Source organism: Lampetra planeri, unplaced genomic scaffold (assembly GCF_965212315.1).
Source record: "Lampetra planeri unplaced genomic scaffold, kcLamPlan1.2.h2 scaffold_888, whole genome shotgun sequence".
NCBI lineage: Eukaryota > Metazoa > Chordata > Hyperoartia > Petromyzontiformes > Petromyzontidae > Lampetra > Lampetra planeri.
In genome coordinates this window covers 2,025-23,539 of record NW_027615710.1, presented here as the reverse complement: position 1 = coordinate 23,539, position 21,515 = coordinate 2,025, and the positions used below count along the sequence as shown (strand labels likewise).

The following is a 21,515-nucleotide window of genomic DNA, read 5'->3' as shown; positions in this document are numbered from 1 at the left end:
GACTCCACGGGAGGCCAATGAGCCTGAGACGGATTCAACCCTCCACACTGGCTGATCAGCTCTGTCAGCTGTATCCACTGTTGTACATCCTAATAATATACTATGTAATAATAATAAAAACATTTTCAATCAAGAAAATGTCTTTCTGTTGTCATCCAGACATGATTCCATCCACGCCAAGATATGATGAATATTTTCAAACACAAACACAATGAAGGCACATTTCTGGAATCTCATACATGCAAAAATGTTGTGGGATCAGCGTAATTAGTGTAGATTTGGTTTAGAGGTTAAGTTACTCTTTACGAAAATCTGAGGCCCCAGATGTAGTCCAGCTGAAGTTCAGGTTCTCTAAAACATGTCCAGTGCTGTATCTGAAGGTGGCGGTATGTGGTACAAGAATAATGAAAAACAGAACCGAGGAAACAGGAGGCATACGGGAAGAAAAGGCTACAGAAGACAGATCCCATGAAATAAAATAGAAACATAAAAAAATAGGCCTAATAAATAAATATCAATATATCCATGAAAATATAAAAACTCAAGAGGGGCTGCTTGAATTAGACAAAATACAAGGATAAAAATAAAATGATAATGTCAGATATCAAAAGCATATATACACATACACATATGTTACATGTAAAACAGACTCATATATGTATTTTAAGAATAGATTTATTATTTCAAGAATATCAACACTTTGCAAATTATAGAGAGCTGAGCAATGATACAAATCTTTTCACTCAGCAAAGTAGACAGGAAAAGAAATTCTGCTGCTGCAAGTGTGACTCTTGCAAAGAGAAGTACTTTTACCATTACAATGATGAAATGTAATTATCGTTATCTGAAACTGATTCCAAAGGCAATAAATCATTCAAAGAGTCACCAAGGACATTGAGAGGCACGATTGGTGATTAACTCCAACCCCTTTCATTACTCGGAGTCATAGTAATTATCACAGCTAGTCGTCAGCAGCTCTCCACCGCTGGAGCTGGAGTGGCCCAGAGAGAGGCTTCCCCACAGGATGGTGCCAGCTCAGCCTCAGACAGCTTTGGATGGACGAACGCTCACAAGAATGCCATGTCCAACGAAACAAACAGGGTGGTCCCAAATGTCTACGATTTTCTGTGTTGAAGTTGAATTTCAGGGAGTTGGATTACTTCCACAGACAAGGAGAAGTGACTTTCAGTTCAGTTACGACCAGCGTGTCCATGTCATCTGGTGTCACCCGCCTGGCCATGTTTAGGGTTTCACAGCCTCTTCATGCAAGTTGACTTTCATCTAATACTCCCAGGATTAAAACGAATTTAACGCTATAGGAAGTCAATCCCACAGGGGAGGGGGGGCTGGCAGTGACTCAGAGATTAGGCTGAGAGAAGATCACTGATGCTGGGGTTCATCCATCAGTCACAACCAGCTCTGAGACGAGGATAGATACACAGAACAGGAAGGGTGTGTATGTGTTGGGGGGCGAGGCTTGGATGGTCTGATGACTTCCTGTAAGACCTTGTCAGCAGATGGCAGTGTTGCTTTCCGGATTGTCTGCAGGATTTGTCCCGGGAAAAGGGGCTTCTAACCCTAATTAGTATTCGTACATCGTACAGACACCCATTCACACTCACACTCACACCCAGTTCAGAGTGCATGCTTTTGGAGGTGGGAGGAACCCGGAGAGAACCCAGGCAGGTACGGGGAGAGCATCCACACGGAAAAATCAAAAGATCACAGATGCGAACCAGGGACCTTCTTGCTATAAGGCGACAGTGCAAACCACTGCACCACCGCGTCACCCTCTGTCTAATTCATATATCTTAAAAAAAATCGTAATCGTAAAAATCGAGGAGGCAGTTGACTCTTCAGACACAGTCCACAGGCCTCTACATGCTACAAGTAGTGCAGTAGTCTTGTTTTCCAATCACTGAATCATAATTTGAAATCAAAAGAAATCAAATGATGGCAATTTTGTTTGCTGTCTTTTAAATGTAATAGTTTTACACTGACTCTCTCTTCTTCCTTCCTCTGTCAAACTTCATTGTTGCTATGACGACACTAAAACTGTTCTTTCTTGTCTAGTTACACAAATACTCTAATAACAGATGTCCAGGAACGAAGAGAAGCCTTTCTGTAGGTTAAAAGTCAGTGTACTATTAACATTATTTGGAGATTCAATTCACTTCAGGAGAAGAAGGTAATCATCGCCTCTGCTGAGCTGTAAGGTCCCTGATGTCTGCAGGCAACAATGTGAACAGAAACCTTCATTGTTGTCTTGCGTTTGATAAATGACTTTGTAACAAATTCAAAGCTATTTTTTAAATACATCCTCAGGGACACTGAAGATCATGACGTGACATTATTTTAACCTTTCAGCTAATTATACTTACGAAGCATAAGCAAATTCTTGGTGTCAGCTCTATTTCTGACCATTTTTCATGATCATCTTCAAGAAAGGACGTCTCTGAAGAAGCAATGGTTAGAAAGCCTTTTGGATAGAGGTAATAGGGAAGAGCATGTTTTTTTTAAAAGTTGGATTCTATCCTCTCCGACAGCTCTGAATTAACACGACTGACGGTGCAATCATCTCTGTAATGAGGAACTCGTGCTGCAACCCCATTTTGACATTCACCCCGTCTAGTATTACAAACTCGTGTCTTTACAAACACAATTTTCTGACATATTTCCTGTTGATGTAAATGCAGAACTCCCTTTGCTACGGATTCTATGCGATTGTTATTCCTGCCGTCCTGACCCAACGTGAACCCCTTTTTGAAAAAGTGGTTTACATCATTAAAAATTGAAGTAAAATTGACGTGCTCATTATCTTTTATGTGTACACTTGCTGCAGAGCATGATTTAGAGTTCATACACAACTGGGAGTTTGAAAATATTTAATTTTTAGACGGATTTGAAGTTGAAGAAAAAAAAAATGCAAGTCAAATATTTCAGTTCTCCTTTCGCGATGGTATAGTACAAACAGCAGCTAATGATATGATATATTACATCCTTTACACAGTGAGACCTGTAAATCAGATGTTTTTTTTGAAGGACCAAAACATCACAATATGTGCTTTCATGTCACCACATTTCAACAACCACAACTGAATAAATGAATTATTGTGGTTTCATGTCTAAATTAGCCACAAATTGTATCTTTTTCTGACTGCAAAGAACTATAATACCAGTGTTTTCCCTGATTCAGGCACACGACAGTAGAAATGTTTCCCCTCCCGATATCTGGTACACAGTCTGTGACCTACTGTACATGATACATTTTAGCCAGTTTAATTCTATTAATTGGACGATTGAACGGTGAAACAATGGTACGTTTCAGATGTTTTTGCTGTCGTCCTTCCAAAGGGCTTGGAATGCTGGAGTTAGCAACACAGCTGGGATGCAAAACCACCGCCACATCTTGGAAGAGGTACAGTTTGATGGATGAGGCAATTGGGCTCTGGATGTCAGCGATGCCACCTGTCCACAACAGCCACAATGAAATGACAGCCACTCTTAGACAGGCGACAGGTAATGTCGTGGAGGTTACAAAGGATCTGCAGGAGATCTCGGGCAAATGGTGGCAGAGGTGAGAGAGGGAACGGAGATGAGAGCCAGAGAGGCTGCAGAAAGGTGTGTGTGGGGGGGGGGGGGGGCACTGGGAGTCTGTACGGTGGCTGTTTTATCATTGATACAAAAGATATGGAAGAAGAAATGTGTCTCTTTGTACTATAAATGGTTTCCAGCCGAGCCATGCAAAGCGTCGGGATACCACAATGTCTCAGTTTGATATTTCCAGCAGCAGCATGAATTATTCGCAGATTGCTTGTCCTCTGCTCTACAGTTGTATGCACTCATCATCTGGCTCCAAGAGCAGGTCCCTTGCTGAGGCAGAAGTTATGAAATACAGAGTGATGACCTCCATCGCTGACATCACGTCGTCTTTGGGTTCACTTCAGGACGTCTCACTTCGGTGAGTCAGGTAATTGTTCATGTGAGAAGGCTCTCTGGGGAGTGGTCGCCAAACTGACACCAAAACTCTTGAAGTTGACAGCAAATGTGCGCTGTGGTGCCCTCTGAAGGTTGACCCTTGAATTTCGGGCCACTGGCTGCAGGTGGCCCTCGCCACCCCACCACTCCCATTTAAGCAGCGACTTCTGGGCTAATGGCATGTTGCTCTGGACTGCCCTGGTCAAGAAACCTCGTAGGGGAGTAGTCATCTATGTGTGTGTGTGTGACCTCATCCACGGTCTGTGATGATTGTCGCTATATTCTGTTTGAAGTTCAGTGTGATACCCCCTCAGAAACTCTGGACTGTCTTACTGTGGGCTAAAACGGTACTGTGGACTACCTACCTACCGTCAGTCAGATGTCAGCTGTTGGTGGAGGCTGGTTGTTCCAGCATTGTGAATATCTGCAGACAGACTGTTGAATAGGAGTTATGAAGTATGAGCCTGTCACACCCGCATCTGTAATTTACGTCGCTCTTTGCTCCAGAACTTAAAGCCTGTTGCTGGGGCTTTGGTGTCTGAAACGGCTCGGATGACTTGGTCCTCTGCTGTCCTCTGCTAGCTCACTCAACGGCAGTTATTAGAAACAAACAAACAAATACTGAAGAATATCAAGGTTGTACAAACAACAATCAACTTGTTCACGGACAGTTTCTTGCTGTGATGATGTTGTGTGGATCTTGAAATCCTTTTTGTGGCTCATACAGGAAGCATCCTGCACGTGGCAGCTTATTACCTCAGAAGTAAGTAATTAGTCACTGCTCATTTGTGTAGGCTGCCAGGAAATACACAGACAGATGGCATCGGTTCTTCTGAGCAATGATTTTTTATCTATCACATAGATAAGAGTCTCTCTGGTTTGTTACTCAAGATTGTTTGCGTGGAGTGTGTACATGTGTAGATAGAGAGCATAGACCGTCAACATACATAGAGAGGGTGTCACCATATTTTCATATAATCAGTTACAATTTGATGGGTAACTTTCATCCTCCCTTAAGCTTTGCTCTCCGGCACTACCGCCTGGGAGTGGGGAGCTCAGCTAACTACAGCTAATTAGCAGAAAAATGCCTCCCTTATCCTTGCATGACCAGAAACAAAGATTCACGGGCTTGAATGGTAAACGGACTTCACTTTTCTACACCTTCATGGCGCCCAAAGTGCTTTGACATACAATTGACCCACGGGACAGTTTAGGGTTCATCTTGGACCCTAAAGGACCCTCTGGTCACTGTATGACCTGCTCAACCAACTGAGCCACAGCTGCCAGCTTGAAGTGAATGTGGAGATAAATTGAAAATATTGGAATGAAATCAGTCCACAGATTACTCAAAAAGTGAACAGGGGCAGGCTAATTGGCCTCACCAACAAGGAGGACCGTGTCAGGAGGGATGAATCCTCCAGTAGTCGGTCCCAGAACTCTCATGGTGCTAAGCCACAAATAAATCAGGTTAAGACAAACACTTCCCTTGGATATGAGAAGACGGTTGACAGACAGAACGCAGCAGGTGGAGATTAGAGGTGAAACTGGTCGTCCTGCACTACTATCACAAACGACTGCGTCATCAACCCCAAAGCAGAGCTACTACAAGAAATAAGAGCAAACCAAGATTCAGGGACCCAACTAGTGAACAGAGTTTTACCCACTTTGAGAAGATCCTGACTGGTCCAAGACTGACTGCTGGTGATGGAGCTGTGAATGAGCTGTGACAGAACAGAACACCAAGGTTCTCTGTCCAACCGTACAGTCACTGATATGTCAAAAAAACAAAACAAAACCCAGAAGATCACTGATGAACATCAGTGAATCTCTTATCATACACACAGGAGCCTTCGACGTTGTGAAGCAACAGTCAGACGTATTGAAAGGGGACTTTTTGATCTGCAACAAAGTTCAAAGTCTGAAAACTGTGGTAGTATGCAGAGGTAATGAGAGATTCAGACATCCGACTTCAGAGATCTCTGTCCAGGACTCCAGTTCCATGGACTGGTGCTAACACGTGCCTTGGGTTCAGCCCAGAGCTGAATCCAGAGATCCTCTTTGGAGGATGAAGCGATCGGAGTGTGTGTGTGTGTGTGTGTGTGTGTGTGTGCTTGGATGCAGGAGCAGCGACTATAGCAGTGTCTGCACAGGGGACAGTGGAGTCCAACTCCTCAGAGAAAGCAATGTGCACACCTCAGTCCAACAGCTTCTCTGCATCCTGAAATTGGTACAAGGTCAGAATTCTTACCTCCAGCTCTGCAGCCCCTCGAAGGCAGAGGAATATGTACGGAGTGGAGCCATACATTTTTCCAACTCATCTTGCTGGTTCAGGGTCCACAGAGTGTCCAGGGGTAGTTCAGGTACAGGTAGTTCTGACTGGTCGTGTAATCAGCTGGTAACAGAAAGTCAAAGGGCTCTGGCAGTTTGAAAATGGGGAATCAGAAACGAGCTGGTGCATACAAGGTCACGGAAACACCAAAGCACCAACGGAATCATACCAGAGGGCGCTTTTCAGCTGGAGTCTAACTCATTTACAGAAACCCAACAGAGCTGTCTTAAAGTTTAAATTAAAAACAATTAAACTTGGTACCACTAGTTTTAAGCACCACAGTGTTAGTAACACCATCGTCCGCTTGTTCCATGAGCTAGTGTCAGCCCCCCTGGACAACTCAGCTGATATTTGGAAGGATTTTATGAAGGTAGCGATTAGCAATGGTACATGGTATTACTTCACTGTGCATGGAGCGTTCGACTCTTCCTGCCAATGAGCTGAAAATACACCAGAGCTGACGTTGTATTAGCCTGCAAATATGTCCGACTGTGTAATTCATTGAATAATTAAACATAACAAATAATTGCTATGCATATTTATTTAAAATACTATAATCCTTTTATTCATTCTTGAAATTAATGTTCTGTTCTCAAGATACAATATACACAAATGTTTCTGGCAGGAAAAATAATACAGAAGGAGAAGAAAGAACAGAATTATTATTACTTAATTCATCAACGGAACATGAGTGCTTACTTACACGGACAAGACTTGCAATCCTGTAATTCTCAAGAGCTTTGAGAGGTACAGATCTGATATGTACAAGGTCAACAAACCCAAACGCTTCTTGGATTTCATGGTTTGCTTTCAACATCCAGGCTTTGGCAAACGGGGCTGATGGTCTGATCATTGTCCCAGCTCACGACGGAGGTTTGTCACAGCGGTTCACATCTGAGACTATCCAGCAACTCAAACGTAAAGACCGTCATGACACACACACACACACACACACACACACACACACACACACACACACACACACACACACACACACACACACACATTTCGTTTTTCGTTTGTCCCCCAAACCCCACAATATTTACCCAGCCAGTTGCGGTTTTTTGCGCCTATAGCGACAGCGCTATTCGTTTTTTTGGTATGTTAACAGTATGACATACATTAACTCTTACGCACAACTTTTGTGGGATTTGGTAGAACCGTTGTTATCTTTTGTACAAAATCTGAATCTCTTGACACGACCTGTCTCATCCAAAAGGGGCGATACAACTGAAAATGAAACTAACTGAAGAACACACAGTCTTGGAAACTAATAATGACAGCAAAGGCAACAAAACAACACAGCCCTGTAGTGATGATAGGAGTGCAGGCCATGGTGACGCTCTGAAGACTTGTCACATGCTTCTAGCAGTGTTGGGGAATAATTAGTGAGTGTTCTGTAATTTATTTAATGGGGTCACTGCTGTTGATTTCACACCAGTCAACACAAAAAATTGGTTTAGCTTTGACTAAATATCTGAATGCAAACTGTTGAAATTTTCATATACTTTTCAGAAATTTGCTATACCTGGAAATATGATATAATTTTGGAGCGCCTCCCTACTTGCCAAGTAATAACTACTTCAATGGTTCTGAAAAGCATTTAGAGAGCTGAGTCATCTGTAAAATTCATTTCCCGGTATGTTTTTGCTTTCTTTTGCAGTCTGTTGCAAGATATTGATGGCATAAGCCAGTTGCATCTTTTATTGGCGGTAATGACACCAAAGTGTCTTGTGGGAGAGACGGAGTGTCACCATGTGACGAGCTGGGAACACCGTTATTTGATGTGGGTGGAGGGGCAATGTGCTGTGTTATTGCGTGTGACTGGGAAATGTTTATTTTATGAGCTCCCATCTGTGTAAATCACAGGCATGAATTGTAAAAATAAAAAATATTTACATTAGGCACTCATACAGTATAGGTAGTATTGGCCCCTTTTTCTTCTGCTACAACATTCACCACCACTGAGAAAACAAGGACAGCAGCGGGCGGATGTGCACGTATCTTACAGACCTGGCTCACATTTCCTGACTTGCAAGAACAATATCCCACTGGAATGTGGGAATATTGAGCATCACGAAATTTTCAGACAAAACATTTCTTACATCCCCCCCTCCCCCCTTCTTTGCTAACATTCATCTTGCTTAATGCTTTTTGCAACAACAGCAGCTTGATTCAGACAGTTTCACTGACATGAAAAAAACACTAACAGCTCTAAAGACTCAGCCACTGAGAAGCGAGAACTTGCAGCGGAGTGTTTAGAAAGTAGACCACCAGCTACAGCCAGCGAGAGTTCCTGGGGGACCTCCAGGTCTGTTTTGTGCTGGAATGCATCAGCAGCGCATTCACATCAAGTGAGTTCTTTACATGAAGAGAGGTAAGTTTGTGGCTGCAGCCACCGCTGTCGTCAGATATAGTACTCCTTCATGTCCCTGACTGAGTTGTGGATCTCTGTCCTGTAGTCTGTGTACGTGCTGGGACTGTGCTCCTGTTTCATGCTGCTGTTGGTCTGCTGGGCCTGCCGCCGCTGGTAGAGGAGGCGGGTCATCACAGCCAGTGCACACACAGCAATGAAGACCACCGCTGATACTACTCCTAAAGAACAGCAGGGAGGATGGATTAGCAAGAACCAGAGGCCAAAGAGCTTTCATTCAATGGAAATCATTTCTATATCACACATGAATTCCTCTGAATGGAACGGATACGGAACTGGTATTGTTTGAAAACGTTCAGAATCATCTCCAGAAATGTGTGCGTCCACACGAAACCACTGGAAACGCTGTAGTATATCTTCCAGGCCTGTAGGTGGTGCTGTAACACTGCCACAGAAATACACCAACAGCGAGTAAGACATGGCGCATGTGCACAAACCATGTGCGTTGTAAACAAACTCACTAAGAAGAAGATGGTTTAGTTTTGGACACTGGACCTTAGTTGAACCTTTTCCTGGATCTTCCCCACTGTCTCACATCTGAGCGTATCTGTCTTTTCTTCTGTTTACTTGTTTGTCGTTCCCTGTTTTCTGTTTTTAGTTATTAATTGTCCAGCTTGGATGTATTTAAGATTTGACTCTTTCACCCTGTTTCCTGCTTGTTTGCGCTCTGCCTCACTTGTGTCTTGTCATCTTGTTAGCTCTGCATCCTCCCTTGTTTCTCTTCGTCTTTACGGACAATCAGCTCCCTGCTTCCCTCCTCGTGTGCTCTCACCTCTCTCGTTTCCCAGTCTCTCGAGCCCCTGTCGACACTAATGTGTATTTATGAAAACCTGTTTCTGCTTGTTGTTTTAGATGGTACACATTGGCATTTTCACCTCCAAAGGGATTTTTTTTTTCCCACTGTGAATTAGAGTGACAGAAAAAGACGCAGTTTGGCAAATTATGACATCATGGATGTACTGCTGGTTTGTAGAATGAACCTCCGATAGAAACACCACCACAACGGCTACAGATAACACACATAACAGCTTCTCCACTGCTATGTGTAAATAAATATCTGAATATCTAAATGTCTCTACATTTGGGTCCACCTGCCGACAGGCAGGTAGCGCTCACGTAAACATGAGCTGTAAAGTAAATCATATGACTGTGATGAAGCCTCATGAGAATGGTTTATTGTGCCATCTGTTGTATTAAATCAGCGTCAGACGTGAGGTGAATGCTGACAAACGCTAAGCGGAGTAGGGGACGCTCTGTTGTGATTTTTACATATAAAATAATATTCTCTAATCAGAGGACCTGTGAGAGTCAGTGGGTAAATGTGAAATATAATCTTGCAATGTCAGATTTATCAACCTGGGCTCGTTTTTAAATATATTCTGATCGAGGTACCATCACTCACTGGAGTTCAGCCTACGACAGCTGCAGGCATTACTGGAGATGACAGCCTGAATTGATACAGCTTGGGACCCCCCCATGCACCTCCACCATATTAATGTCCGCTTCAGGCCAGTTCTGGAGTGCAAAAGTCCCTCCATCTCAAAAGAAAATAGGTGCCTGGGGATTCTGGCTCACTTTCCTTTTCTCTGACAAAAAGGAGACGTCCTGCCTCACTCATAAGTGCCCCACCTGAACATCCATTGACTTCCATCATCCCCACGTTCAGTTTAGTTTTCAAACATAACAGTTAAGGTGCTGGTGAACGAAAACCATTTGTTTCATTCACTGTAAAGACATTAAACTGACTCTGTGAGTTAATAATCTTTGTCAAAGTTCTATCAGTGCAGCTGTAAGCACAAGATCACAGCATGGACCTTTTACAAAGCTTGACGCCTGCCCCATCGGCCCGGTTGTATTGTGGACTCAAGAGAAGTGGAGCGGCACAGGAGAAAGAAGAGAAACATACCTGCGATTACAGCCAAATCCTTTTGACTTCCATGGCCATCTTGTGTCTTTTCTTTATTTGGTGCCACAGCCTGATCTGCAAAAGCAAGAAAGACTTAATCAGACTTAATTAATGAACGATTTTCATGCAGGAGAAAACTGTCACAAATACCCATTTTGCTACTAGCAGTGAGCTGCAGTCTCTGCTCCAATGTGTGTGCTGGGTGATGAAAAGGGAGCCTCAATGTAAATGCAATTAGGACTCATCAAATGAGCCATCAGTCTTCACATCACAATGTGACTGCGCAAGAAATAAATCTCCCTAAATCAAATGTCACATGACTTAAGCTATGTTCCAAATAAAGGGGATTCAAAGGACGCTACCTCCAGAAAGGATTTACCAAGTCACAGCCTCCATGCGAAGAAAAAAAGAATAAAGCATAAAAAAACAATAAAATAATAATGATAAACAATATTAAATTAGTCCTTTCAGGCTTTTGCAGGAATTATACGAGATTAAATTACTTGATTTTGTGTTTGTTGTGATGAAACTGTGGAAGTAGTCAGTGTTCACTGTTTATAACCATAATGTAATAATATATTATTCAATAATGCTCCAACTAACCCTACCAAAAAGGCAAAATATTCAGATTCCCAACAATGCAATACATATGCTTTATTTGGACACAAAGATATGTACCTGCTGAATATTCCAAAAAGTATCATCAGTTAAGACTGAATGTAAGATTATGAATACCCAGCCCTGAATCCATAACAAGTGTAACTTCAAAACAGACCACAGAAGTGTCACTACGCAACATGGTGATCATGTGACCTTCCAGTTCTTGGAGGAGCAGCAGAAACTACAGCCTCTTTTTTTTGCATACTACAGGCAGTTTGTGATTGCAAACTCCTATCTGCACACTGCACAATCACTTTCAGTCAGAAAGTCACTATTGCTGGAAGTAAACAAAGAAAAACACTGGACCAGAAATGTCTCAGTGGAGGCAGCGGAGGAAAATCACTCACAACTGTCCCATCGGTTATGTAGGCTGTGTGTTGAGGACGGGTCAGATCTATGTCTTTGCAATAGACGAGGAGGATTGGTAAAGGGGTACAATTACACAAAATTCACAGGGATTGGTCGAATATGCATTAATAGCTGCGATCACAACATTGGGACTGATAAATGTTTCTGACGTACCCAAATCAATAATACATTAGTGTGAGAGGAGAGCGTGTTACCTTTCAGAGTGTGTGAGGACAAGTCCGCCAGAGCGCCACAATTCGACTGGACCAGTGGGCCCCGGATAGTGACCAATGAGCTTCCACGATTTGTCAGCGCGGCCTTCAGTAGAGCCACGTTGTTGAACTGGACCAAGGAGAGGCAGCCGACGAAACCTTTAGAAGCTGCTTGCATCACCTCCTTGCTGAAGACGTCCCCTCCTACAGAGACATGATGAACACTTCACCATTGTGATCACAGAAAGCCAAAGAATGATGGCAGCACTTATTGTATTGACGCAGAACAGAAGGGTAATGGTGGGACACTGTCTCTTTGAAGGAACATGCGTCACATAATCAAGTTATGAGACCGACTTGATCTTGAGTTCACATTTTACACACATTTCATCTTATTCAGTGCTGAATCGCATGAAAACACTGGTGGGCTTTTTTAGTTTTCCCCAAACATGTGATATGTCTGACTCACAGACAGATCTAAGATGGTTTGTTGTTGAAGAGCAGATACTCTCATCAAATATTACTCTCCTTCTCTTTATACCAAGGTATGTGATCAATCCTGAATGTCTTTAGTATTCCAGTAGAGATGTCTCTCCAGCCACAGGTGTGGACTTACTGCCAACTTTGCCCAGTGTCAAGGTTCTGATCAGGATCAGTTCTCCATCTAAGGACAGGGTGTACTTCCTGTGGATGTCCTGGTCAACCTGGTTGAACAGAGAAACAATATGGTGACACAACAGTTATTACCTCCGCCAATAACTCCAAACGTTGTGAACAGATTTCCATGAAATGTTTAGGAAATGCTGATAATGGGACCAGGACCAGATGATTAAATGTTGGTAGTGTTCTGGAACCTGGATCTGGATCCAGGAATCTGTTTAAGGGTTCTTATTTATTGTGAGACAGGGACATTGTCAGGGGACAATAAAAGTATGAACCAAAATATGGGTGGGAATGAGCTGCTTGGTGGAGGTCTGCGCTCTCCGAGTGCTTTTCCAGTTTGAAATGTTCTTAGTTACGATCAAGTGAAGCAGACAGATCTCAGGTAATGAGTCCCTGTTGGGCTCTTATCGTTGTCATTGTTTGGTTAGTGCTCCTGGCGGCCGTCACAGCGGTGACAGTGACATGATGACAGCTGTGATTGATGGCTATTGGTGTGTGTGAATATGGGTCTCCTAAAGCGAGGAGATGAAATGATGACGGTGCACCGAGACAAGTGATGTCTCCAGCAGTGGTTGTTAATTCTCCAGTGACTCTGAGGGACATTAACTCGTGCATACATGTCTCCTCTGTTTGTACAGAACCGACCTGCATGTCTAGAAGTCCTTAAAAAATGGCCTCCTCCTTTTCTTTGCAGTTCACCAAATTGATTTTAGATTGATAGATCTCCACATTTCATGACATCTTTAGCAAGTTTTAATCAACACCAAAGTCAATAAGATATTTTAAAAAAAATTGTTCTGCAAATAAATGCTCATAAAGTCTCCCCTGTTGTCACCACTTGGAGAAGACATCTTCCCTGCCTCACCTGTACGTAGAGTTTCTCTCCTCCTCTGTGGATTCGGACGCGATGGAGTCGACCATCTGCCAGGTTGCTGGAGGAGGGGCTGAACACATCTGGCTCCCTGTCAGTCTGAAGATGATACCAGATCTGCAGACTCCCTGGACACAACAGAGGACATATTCCAGCTGTGCACTGCCGGATGGTTTGATGCCCTATTGTATATTTAGAAGACTCAAGTTCCATTCACTGACATGAAAACCAGAAAAAAACCCTGATTTATTCCTAAACAGAGGTGAATACACCTGTGATGTCTTAGATTTTCATTAAGATATTTATTATTATGCTTTATCTAAATTAGATAAACAAATCACACTGATCAACAATGATTAAATGTGTGATGCTGGCGGATAAAAAGGTCAACAAGATATGTGATGTCTCGTAGCTGGCTGATATCAAAATGATCACAAGGAGCCAGAAGGGCTTTGTATCATGTTTCATTTTCAGCATCTGCAGATAAAAATCTCTGGACGAAGTCCAGAAATGAGGACTGTTCAGAGGACGTTCCGTCTGAATTAAGAGCTGAGCAGATGAGTTTCCCTTTCAGTGTAAAGGACGTCTTGCTGAACAGTAAACGTATGCGTGTCTGTTCCATCTGATGTTTAATAATTGCCTCCCCTTCCCTCATACCCGCCTACCTGCACCCCAACAACCCCGTCCCCTTCTACCCCTCTCTCTTGCACATGCACAATATCAACAGCAATGGCAGACCTCGGGCAATGTTACCATGGCAACCCTTCGCTGCGCGGCAGATATTTACAGGCCCAACACAAAACTGACATGAATGCCTCAGCGCTTCACAACTATCAGACAAACAGACGAAAGCTCTTCCATGCCTGATTGATGCTTTTGTACAGGGACTGTGTGCCAGGCTGCAGGAGTTCCCCTTTAGTGAAGAATGGATAATTAAACTTTTAAAAAACGGAAAGGCAGAATAGAATCGGTTTAGCCAATTAATCATTCATTCATTCATTCATCATGCTTCTGCTTGATCCCGTTACTGGTCGTGGTTCTGCTGGAGCCGATCCCAGCTGTCAGCGGGCACATGGCAGGGTCCACCCTGGGCGAGTCCCCAGCTCATCACAGGGCCACATGAAGGACAGACAACCAGTCACACTCACATTCACACCTACGGACAATTTAGAGTGAATGAACCTCAGCTTGCTTTTGGAGAGAATCCATGCAGACAGTGCTAACCATTGCCCCACTGTGTTGCCCCATTAATAATTCAAACTTCAATAAATTTGAATCTCATACCCTGGTATCTTTATCTTGAAGATAACTTTTAAATATATATATATTGTTTCAACATGTCATTGAAACATCCAGTTGATGATGAGAAAATTACAAAGTCGGAAAAAACGGAAAGCTGAGTGACATTAAACCGTCTGCAGACATTGATTCAATGGTCATATTCAGCGTTTTGGCATGTTTTTGGTGGACAATCAAAAAAAGAATAGTCAGTGGTATAAACCGTTGTATTGTCCCATGCAGTATTTTTCTGTACCATTCCTCGCCAGGATGACAGCGATGTACTGCTGGCTGAAGGTGTTGACGGTCAGGAGCATAGCGGGGCTCTGCGACGTGATGAAGCTGAATGAAATGTCCTCTCGCGCCCGTCTGCTGCTTCTGCTTTCTACGGAGGCACTGGAGGCTTGCGAGCTTCTGTTCAGCATCACAGAGAAGGGCTCCTGGAAGGTGTAGGTCACCGAGGACTCTCTGTCAAAGGACACGGACACCTCTGTGCACACACGACACAGAGCAGCGCTTTAACAACTGTGGACAATATCGAGAAAGATGAGACACAACATGAACGTAGGTTTGTTGTGGGTATAAAAATACTTCCCCATTTCCACTACATGGGTCCAGCATGACTCAACTCTTTGTGGTTTACGAGGTTCGAAGCGAGCTGAGCTTCGACTAAAATGTGACGTGAACAGACTGCCGGATACTGGCGCCCCGAGTGCTACCGTCAACACAAGAATCTATCAGCAGTTTTAACGTAGAGATACAGTGACCCTTCATAACGCCTCGTCTCCTGTTCATTTAACATGGTCGCATCAGTGAAGGTGGTGTGTGTTTGGTGGCTGGTGAGACGTTCACAAAGCTGGATGCAGTCAAGAGGAAGTTTGTCTCTGCTCCGTGTCTCCTCTCGTGCTTTGACTGTGACAAAAAGCCACAAACTGAGCGACAAATTCACCATCTCCTCCATGTCCTCCATTGCTTACGTATAGGTTATAAAAAGCTGTCACTGCAGTTCTGACATGTATGGAACCTTGTACGTGGAAAAGCGGCATATAAGAGGAAATACAATGGCGGCATTATCAGTACATATATACTACCGTATAATAAACAAAGGGGTGTTTAAATGTTTATCAGTCCAAAAGCATGAGACTAAAACTCCATCTTGTGTGCTAACACTGTTTTCTGTGCAGCTTTAAATGGACAACAATGATCATCAGATGTTCAGAAAAGAAGATGATTTTAGGCTGTGACACACCTTGGTTACAGGTTGCACCCCCGTACGCCGACTGCGAGCAGTCGCAGGCGTAGCCGTTGCTCTTCTCGATACACTTCCCTCTGTTATGGCAGTAACTGCTGGAACCGCTGCAATAGCCTGGACAACCGGCGCTCACCCCTGGGGTCATCTTGGCCCTCTCCTCCAGGTCCAAGCTCATGCCATTGACCATCAAACTCCTGATGCAGCCCAGAAAACCTCTCTGCAGGGATGCCGTCCCCCCTGGGAGGAGGATGACCACTGGTTAAATGGAATGTGTGCTCACTGTGTCAGACTTTGTGTCTGACAGTGTGAGCATGAATTGTGTGTACAATGATTTTAAATCCATTGCTGAGTCTAAATACGACAGAAGGGCTGACCTCGTCCTCCCAGCCCGGGCTATGTTGAAGGTGTGTTTTAAATTCAGGCATAGAAGCACATCGAGGGTTTAGTGGGAACATACAGATAGCTTATTAATAATAAATGTGACCCTGTCATCAATGTTAGGTGTAAGAAGAATGGTTTTGGAGGGTTGTTAGGGCGACGGTGAGCCTTACCAACAAACAGCTGGCTGCTGAGCTGTAAGGTCAGGTGTCCGTCTCCAGGAGCATCCAGGAAGCGGACAGGGAGCTGGTCGACCTGCAGGGAGGCCTCCTTCACGTTGTGCTCCGTCCTCACATAGTGCCACTGCCTGTCGTTCAGAGGGAGGTGGGACTTCACAGTCAGGACCGTTGTACTCTTCCCCTCGTCGAAGGAGAAAGATACAACAGAAGGAGCTGGTGGGGAGATGGACACACACACACACACACGCACACACACACACATAGACACATTAATACTTTTGTATGCTCCACCCCACCTCCTTTTTCTGGTGAACAGATTTATCAGGAGGATCAGCATCTCTAAGCTTTGTTGACAAAACACTCTAATCAACAAAATCCCATCTTGGTTTTCAGTAATCGTGAAACAACATTCTACAGCTGCGCTCATGTACTGTGTAGTTATTTATATACAAACACACATCCAAGATAAATGGATGGATGAAAGAAAGGACAGACAGACAGACAGACACAGACAGACAGACAGACAGATAGATGGATAGTTTTCTTCATTTATCTGGTAAGATCATTAAGGGGGGGGGGGCCCATATAGTATGAAGTCTCTTACAGTCTCTCTCATTAAATAACTGTCAACAAGCTTTGACATCCACCTTCAATTAAAATGTCAACTACTTCACAGGTAGCTCTCCTACCGAGGCGAAGTGAGATCAATTATTTCTGTCTCGTCACTCGTATGCTTGCTAGGAATTCTGCACCTGTTAACTCTTGTCTGACAGACACACTCACAGCTGAGCTCCACTCGGAGGAAGCTCTTGGGGCCCAGGTTCTCCAGGAACACTCCAGAGGGAGCACTGGTTTTGAAGAAGAAGGCGATATCAGAGGCTGGTTCGGCATGTGAGCTGGGGAAGTACAGGTATGAGGATTCCTGGTAGAAAGTGGCAGCATTCCATACAGACTCTGAAAGGAGAAGAAGAAGAAGAAGAAGAATGGGACTGAAGGAGGGCATGTCCCAAATAAGACATCGACTCAGTTATCTTGATTTTATTTGTTAGAGGGGGTTCAGTTTCGTCTGAATCTGTTAAGAAAGGACTCGCATGTGTTTTCATGAATGTGTGAGTTGCAGAATCAGAAGTAAGGAGAGAAATGTGGACAATTAACACGACATGTTAATCAGGAGTCACTTGCCCAAAACAACACATTCCACAATCACAACTGACAAAATCATCCCATGCAAACATGGCTGTGCTGTGACAGTGAAAATGTTCTCACATCAGCTGCTGTGTGGACTGAATGTTCTGCTCCACAGCAGGTACATGAGATGTGCTATGTGGTGGTCGTGGGGGTGTTGTGGGGGATGGGAGCGGAATGACTGGAGGTGCTGTGACAGCTTTTCCAGTAAGCCTCCTTAATGAGTGACGAGTCATCCTATTGACAGACGAGCACTCGGTGAGTGCAGATCTTTATTAACACTAATCTAAAAACTGGATCTGCAGTCAGATTTGATGGTTTCTTGCTGCATTTAACAGGTTCAGTGAATTGGCTCATAGTCAACAGGCAGGAATTCAGGCTTCATTTCAACTGTGGCATGTGCAGCATTAGAACATAACTTCTCATCTCTCTCTGGCTGTCTGAGGCGGCAGTGTGAGCTACTCAGGTGAAAAATAAAACCAATCAGAGTCTCACAGACCTGGGAAGACTTTCTTTCTATTTCTGTCCAATGAGCGAGGTGGTTAAAAACTTTATTCTGCACAATCAATCTTTTTGCCAAATCACAAGTCCATTAAATGAGGAATTGTACTTTGTAAAAGCACTCTGACCCCCTATCACTAGACCTGCAGTGTTAAGCTCCAAGTTAAGCTGCTAAACTGAACGTCCCATATGATATTGGATGTGCTCCAGCACCATTGTCTTTTCAAACCAAGGTGAAATGTGATTTCCAGGCACCTTATTTTATTCTTTTCACTTGTTTGGTCGTAATATTTGTCAACTGCTTGTGCTAACCATGATTTTAAGTCTTCTACTGGTTGTTTGTTTTATTCAATCTACATTGTATTCCAACTTTTCATGGCTATGCTGCCAATGTCTTCTCTGATTTATCTTACATTGTCGCCGGTGTGTCACATGTGACATTGGTTGTTTAGTCTATGAAATGGAAGAAAATTGAAAAACAACCCACCAAATGTCTAGTTTTCTTCACAAACCAGACATATACTTCACATCATTAGAGGAGCAAAGAAACCAAAAAAAAATTCATATTTGAGAAGCTGAAGTCAGTTTGTACCTTATTCATTAAAAAAAAAGAAAAAAAAAAGTTGGAGTTGGAAATTCATTTAGCAGTCAACTATTATTCATGCAGAGTCAAATCTGACATATCTGGTATTCTTTATGAAACAATGGCCACTGTTTGCCTGCATATGTGTTTCGCCCCTTTTACAGTTCACAAAGGTGCATAAATCATGCAGCAGATCTGAGTACGCTTTGTGCGTTGGCAAAACGTGAATTTGTGGGTCCACTTGTGGTTTGAGCAAATTGTAACAGACCAGATGAAGTTTCTCTCTTTAGACAAACACCACACACACAACTTGAGGCCCCCATCTGCAGCTAAATGTGGCGCTGTAAATTCAGCAGTGAGTGATCACCTACTGTCTCCATAACAACGCAGAGGGCCGATGTGGTAGACAGCCTGTGAGCCCGTTCTGTTGATGTCTCCAATTACTATCTGGCTCACTGGTAGGTGGTCCTTATAGGAGAGGATTCCTGTGTCGTTGGCCCTGTGACAGATAAAATAAATGAATGAATAAATAAATAGTCAGCCAGCGCCCTAAGGGGCTGGATGCTTTTACAGGGGTCCAGATAAAGGCGTCCATTCCTCTGCATTAGCAGAGAATGCAGAGTAAACACATTAAATGGGGAGCAATCTATCACAATTCAGACAACTGCCTCTGAAAATATGCATATTGAGCTGAATTCAGGGTAGCTTTAGAGTGGATTAACAAACAAAAATGCAAAGATATTCAAAGCCTTTAATGCTCCAACATTATAATACAGTCTTTGTCTCAACATTCAGGGCTTGAAAATAATTAGTTGGATCATAATTGTAGTTGCATTAGTTAATAACTGAAGTAAATATGGAAAATTTAGGCTGTACAGTCAAAGAAATTCAATAATTAGTGTGTCACTTTAACATAATCCAAAACATTGCATGGTGTGACGTGATAATCAATTATCTACATTTCCAGCAGTTCATTTTGTCTTAAGATGTAAAATAAAAACATCTTGTCATTCTTTCATGTTAGAAGCTAAATGCCCGTGAGTGTTCCCATCATGTACCATGTGTCTGTGTCGGCGTCACAGTTGCAGAAGTAGTTCATATCCATGCACTTCTCTTCCAGGCTGCAGGAGCACTGCTGAATCCCAGGCAGGAAGCCTCCCCAGTAGCTCCGTCTCTCCCCACGTCGGTCCAGCCACCAGGATAGGGGGCTGCCATCTGCCAATGCAACAATGAGTCACTGAACTATAGACATACAGTCTGGGAAAAAACGTATTCGACCAAGCATGGGTGCAGTCATCAGAAACAATGGTTATGCAATCAAAAACGAACTCCTGAGTGCATCATGTAGGAAACATGACTAACATAACTACACTATCATGTAACTCAGAAAAGAACATGTAATAACGCCTAAAAGCACTGTTTTTTGGTAGTACAGAGCCATAGCTATTGATGTAAGAAACCCAAACCCTGATTTTGGTTATTATCAAGAAAACCATGGAACTCTCATGGAATTGCTCTTTTGAGCTATTTTTGTTGTAATCATTATGTTTATCCACACAAATGTACCTTTAGTGGTACCAGGCATCAAAATGAACAATAAATTAATGAATTATTTCTATTTTTCCCTTGACTGAACAAACACAAACACATTTTTATTGGTTATCAGGAAATATGATTATTTTTCACATGGAAAAATTAATTCACAGTGAGTTCGTTAGGTCGTTTTTCTATTTTTCTCCTAAGCTGGTGGACTCATTATGGGCATAGACTAGACATATGTATCTAGACATTGTATCGCTGCTTCCTCAACCATTTCTTTCTGTCAGGATGGGGTCAGAGTAATGGAGTTACATAACGTACAACAGCTCTCAATGGAGGTGAGTAGGTACAGGTGGAGGGAGACGGAGGGGATGAAGCTGACCAGATCAAACCAAATTGGTAGTTGACTGTTACAGTGGATCTTCTAGACTCATGTTATGACAATACATGAACAATCATAGTTCATCAAAAATCCAGGCTATGGATGCTGTACATGTTCTGCCTTTAAATTATCAACCAAAATCTCAAGTGTTAATAAGTAAAGTGAGACTCTCAATCTATTTCAACAGCCTGCTTTTTCTAAATATTTTTGAAAGCTTGTTCCATGTTGTTGGTTGAATTGTTTTTCAGCCATATAATCTGGACTGTTCACTGAGAGAACAGCTTTACCTTGTCCAGTTTTTACAGCGAAATGCCAGGTGGTGCTAAGCAATATGAATCGGACAGCGGCACAATATTCTCCCCGGCAGATGTCTTTACCTGACAAGCCATCTGTGAGTCTAACTGAGGGTCTGGCAAAGCCATAAAGGCACGATTCATTGCCTCCAATATGGGGTTAAGTGGTTCTGCTTCAATCTCTCGCACACATATAATCCTCCACGGGAAATGAAGCCGGCAAGCACAGAACAGCACGTTGAGCCTCATGTCACTACCCATAATCAAGTGTCACATGTGACAATGCTCGTTCCAGCCCAACATACATTAGAGCTGTATTAGGCATCCTTTTTATGTTTGGACACAAACGTCATATTAGTCTGAATCACAGACTGGGATGGAGACACTGTGAGAGGCCATCAATTCCCTCCGCTCACTCAACAACTGCCTCTGATCTAATGCCTTAGAATTAGATACATTTACTTGTAAGCAACACCCTGGGTGCAGCCATGATAACAAAAGCAATCGTGTGAAAGCCAACAACTGCATTAAACCGATACTCTGT

At 43.1% G+C, this 21,515-nt stretch overlaps 1 protein-coding gene across 1 annotated transcript; it reads right to left on the bottom strand.

Annotated features, from left to right (window-relative positions):
• Nucleotides 1–8,714: 8,714 nt before the first annotated feature.
• On the bottom strand, nucleotides 8,715–19,972 carry LOC144742173 (contactin-associated protein-like 5; the record flags this gene model as incomplete). Its single annotated transcript, XM_078624654.1, has 11 exons — nucleotides 8,715–8,902; nucleotides 10,648–10,722; nucleotides 11,871–12,071; nucleotides 12,484–12,571; nucleotides 13,396–13,529; nucleotides 14,936–15,169; nucleotides 15,929–16,168; nucleotides 16,483–16,701; nucleotides 17,272–17,442; nucleotides 19,129–19,256; nucleotides 19,816–19,972. Coding segments are annotated over 11 exons (1,835 nt in total), but the record flags the coding sequence as incomplete, so codon positions are not given.
• Nucleotides 19,973–21,515: the final 1,543 nt, after the last annotated feature.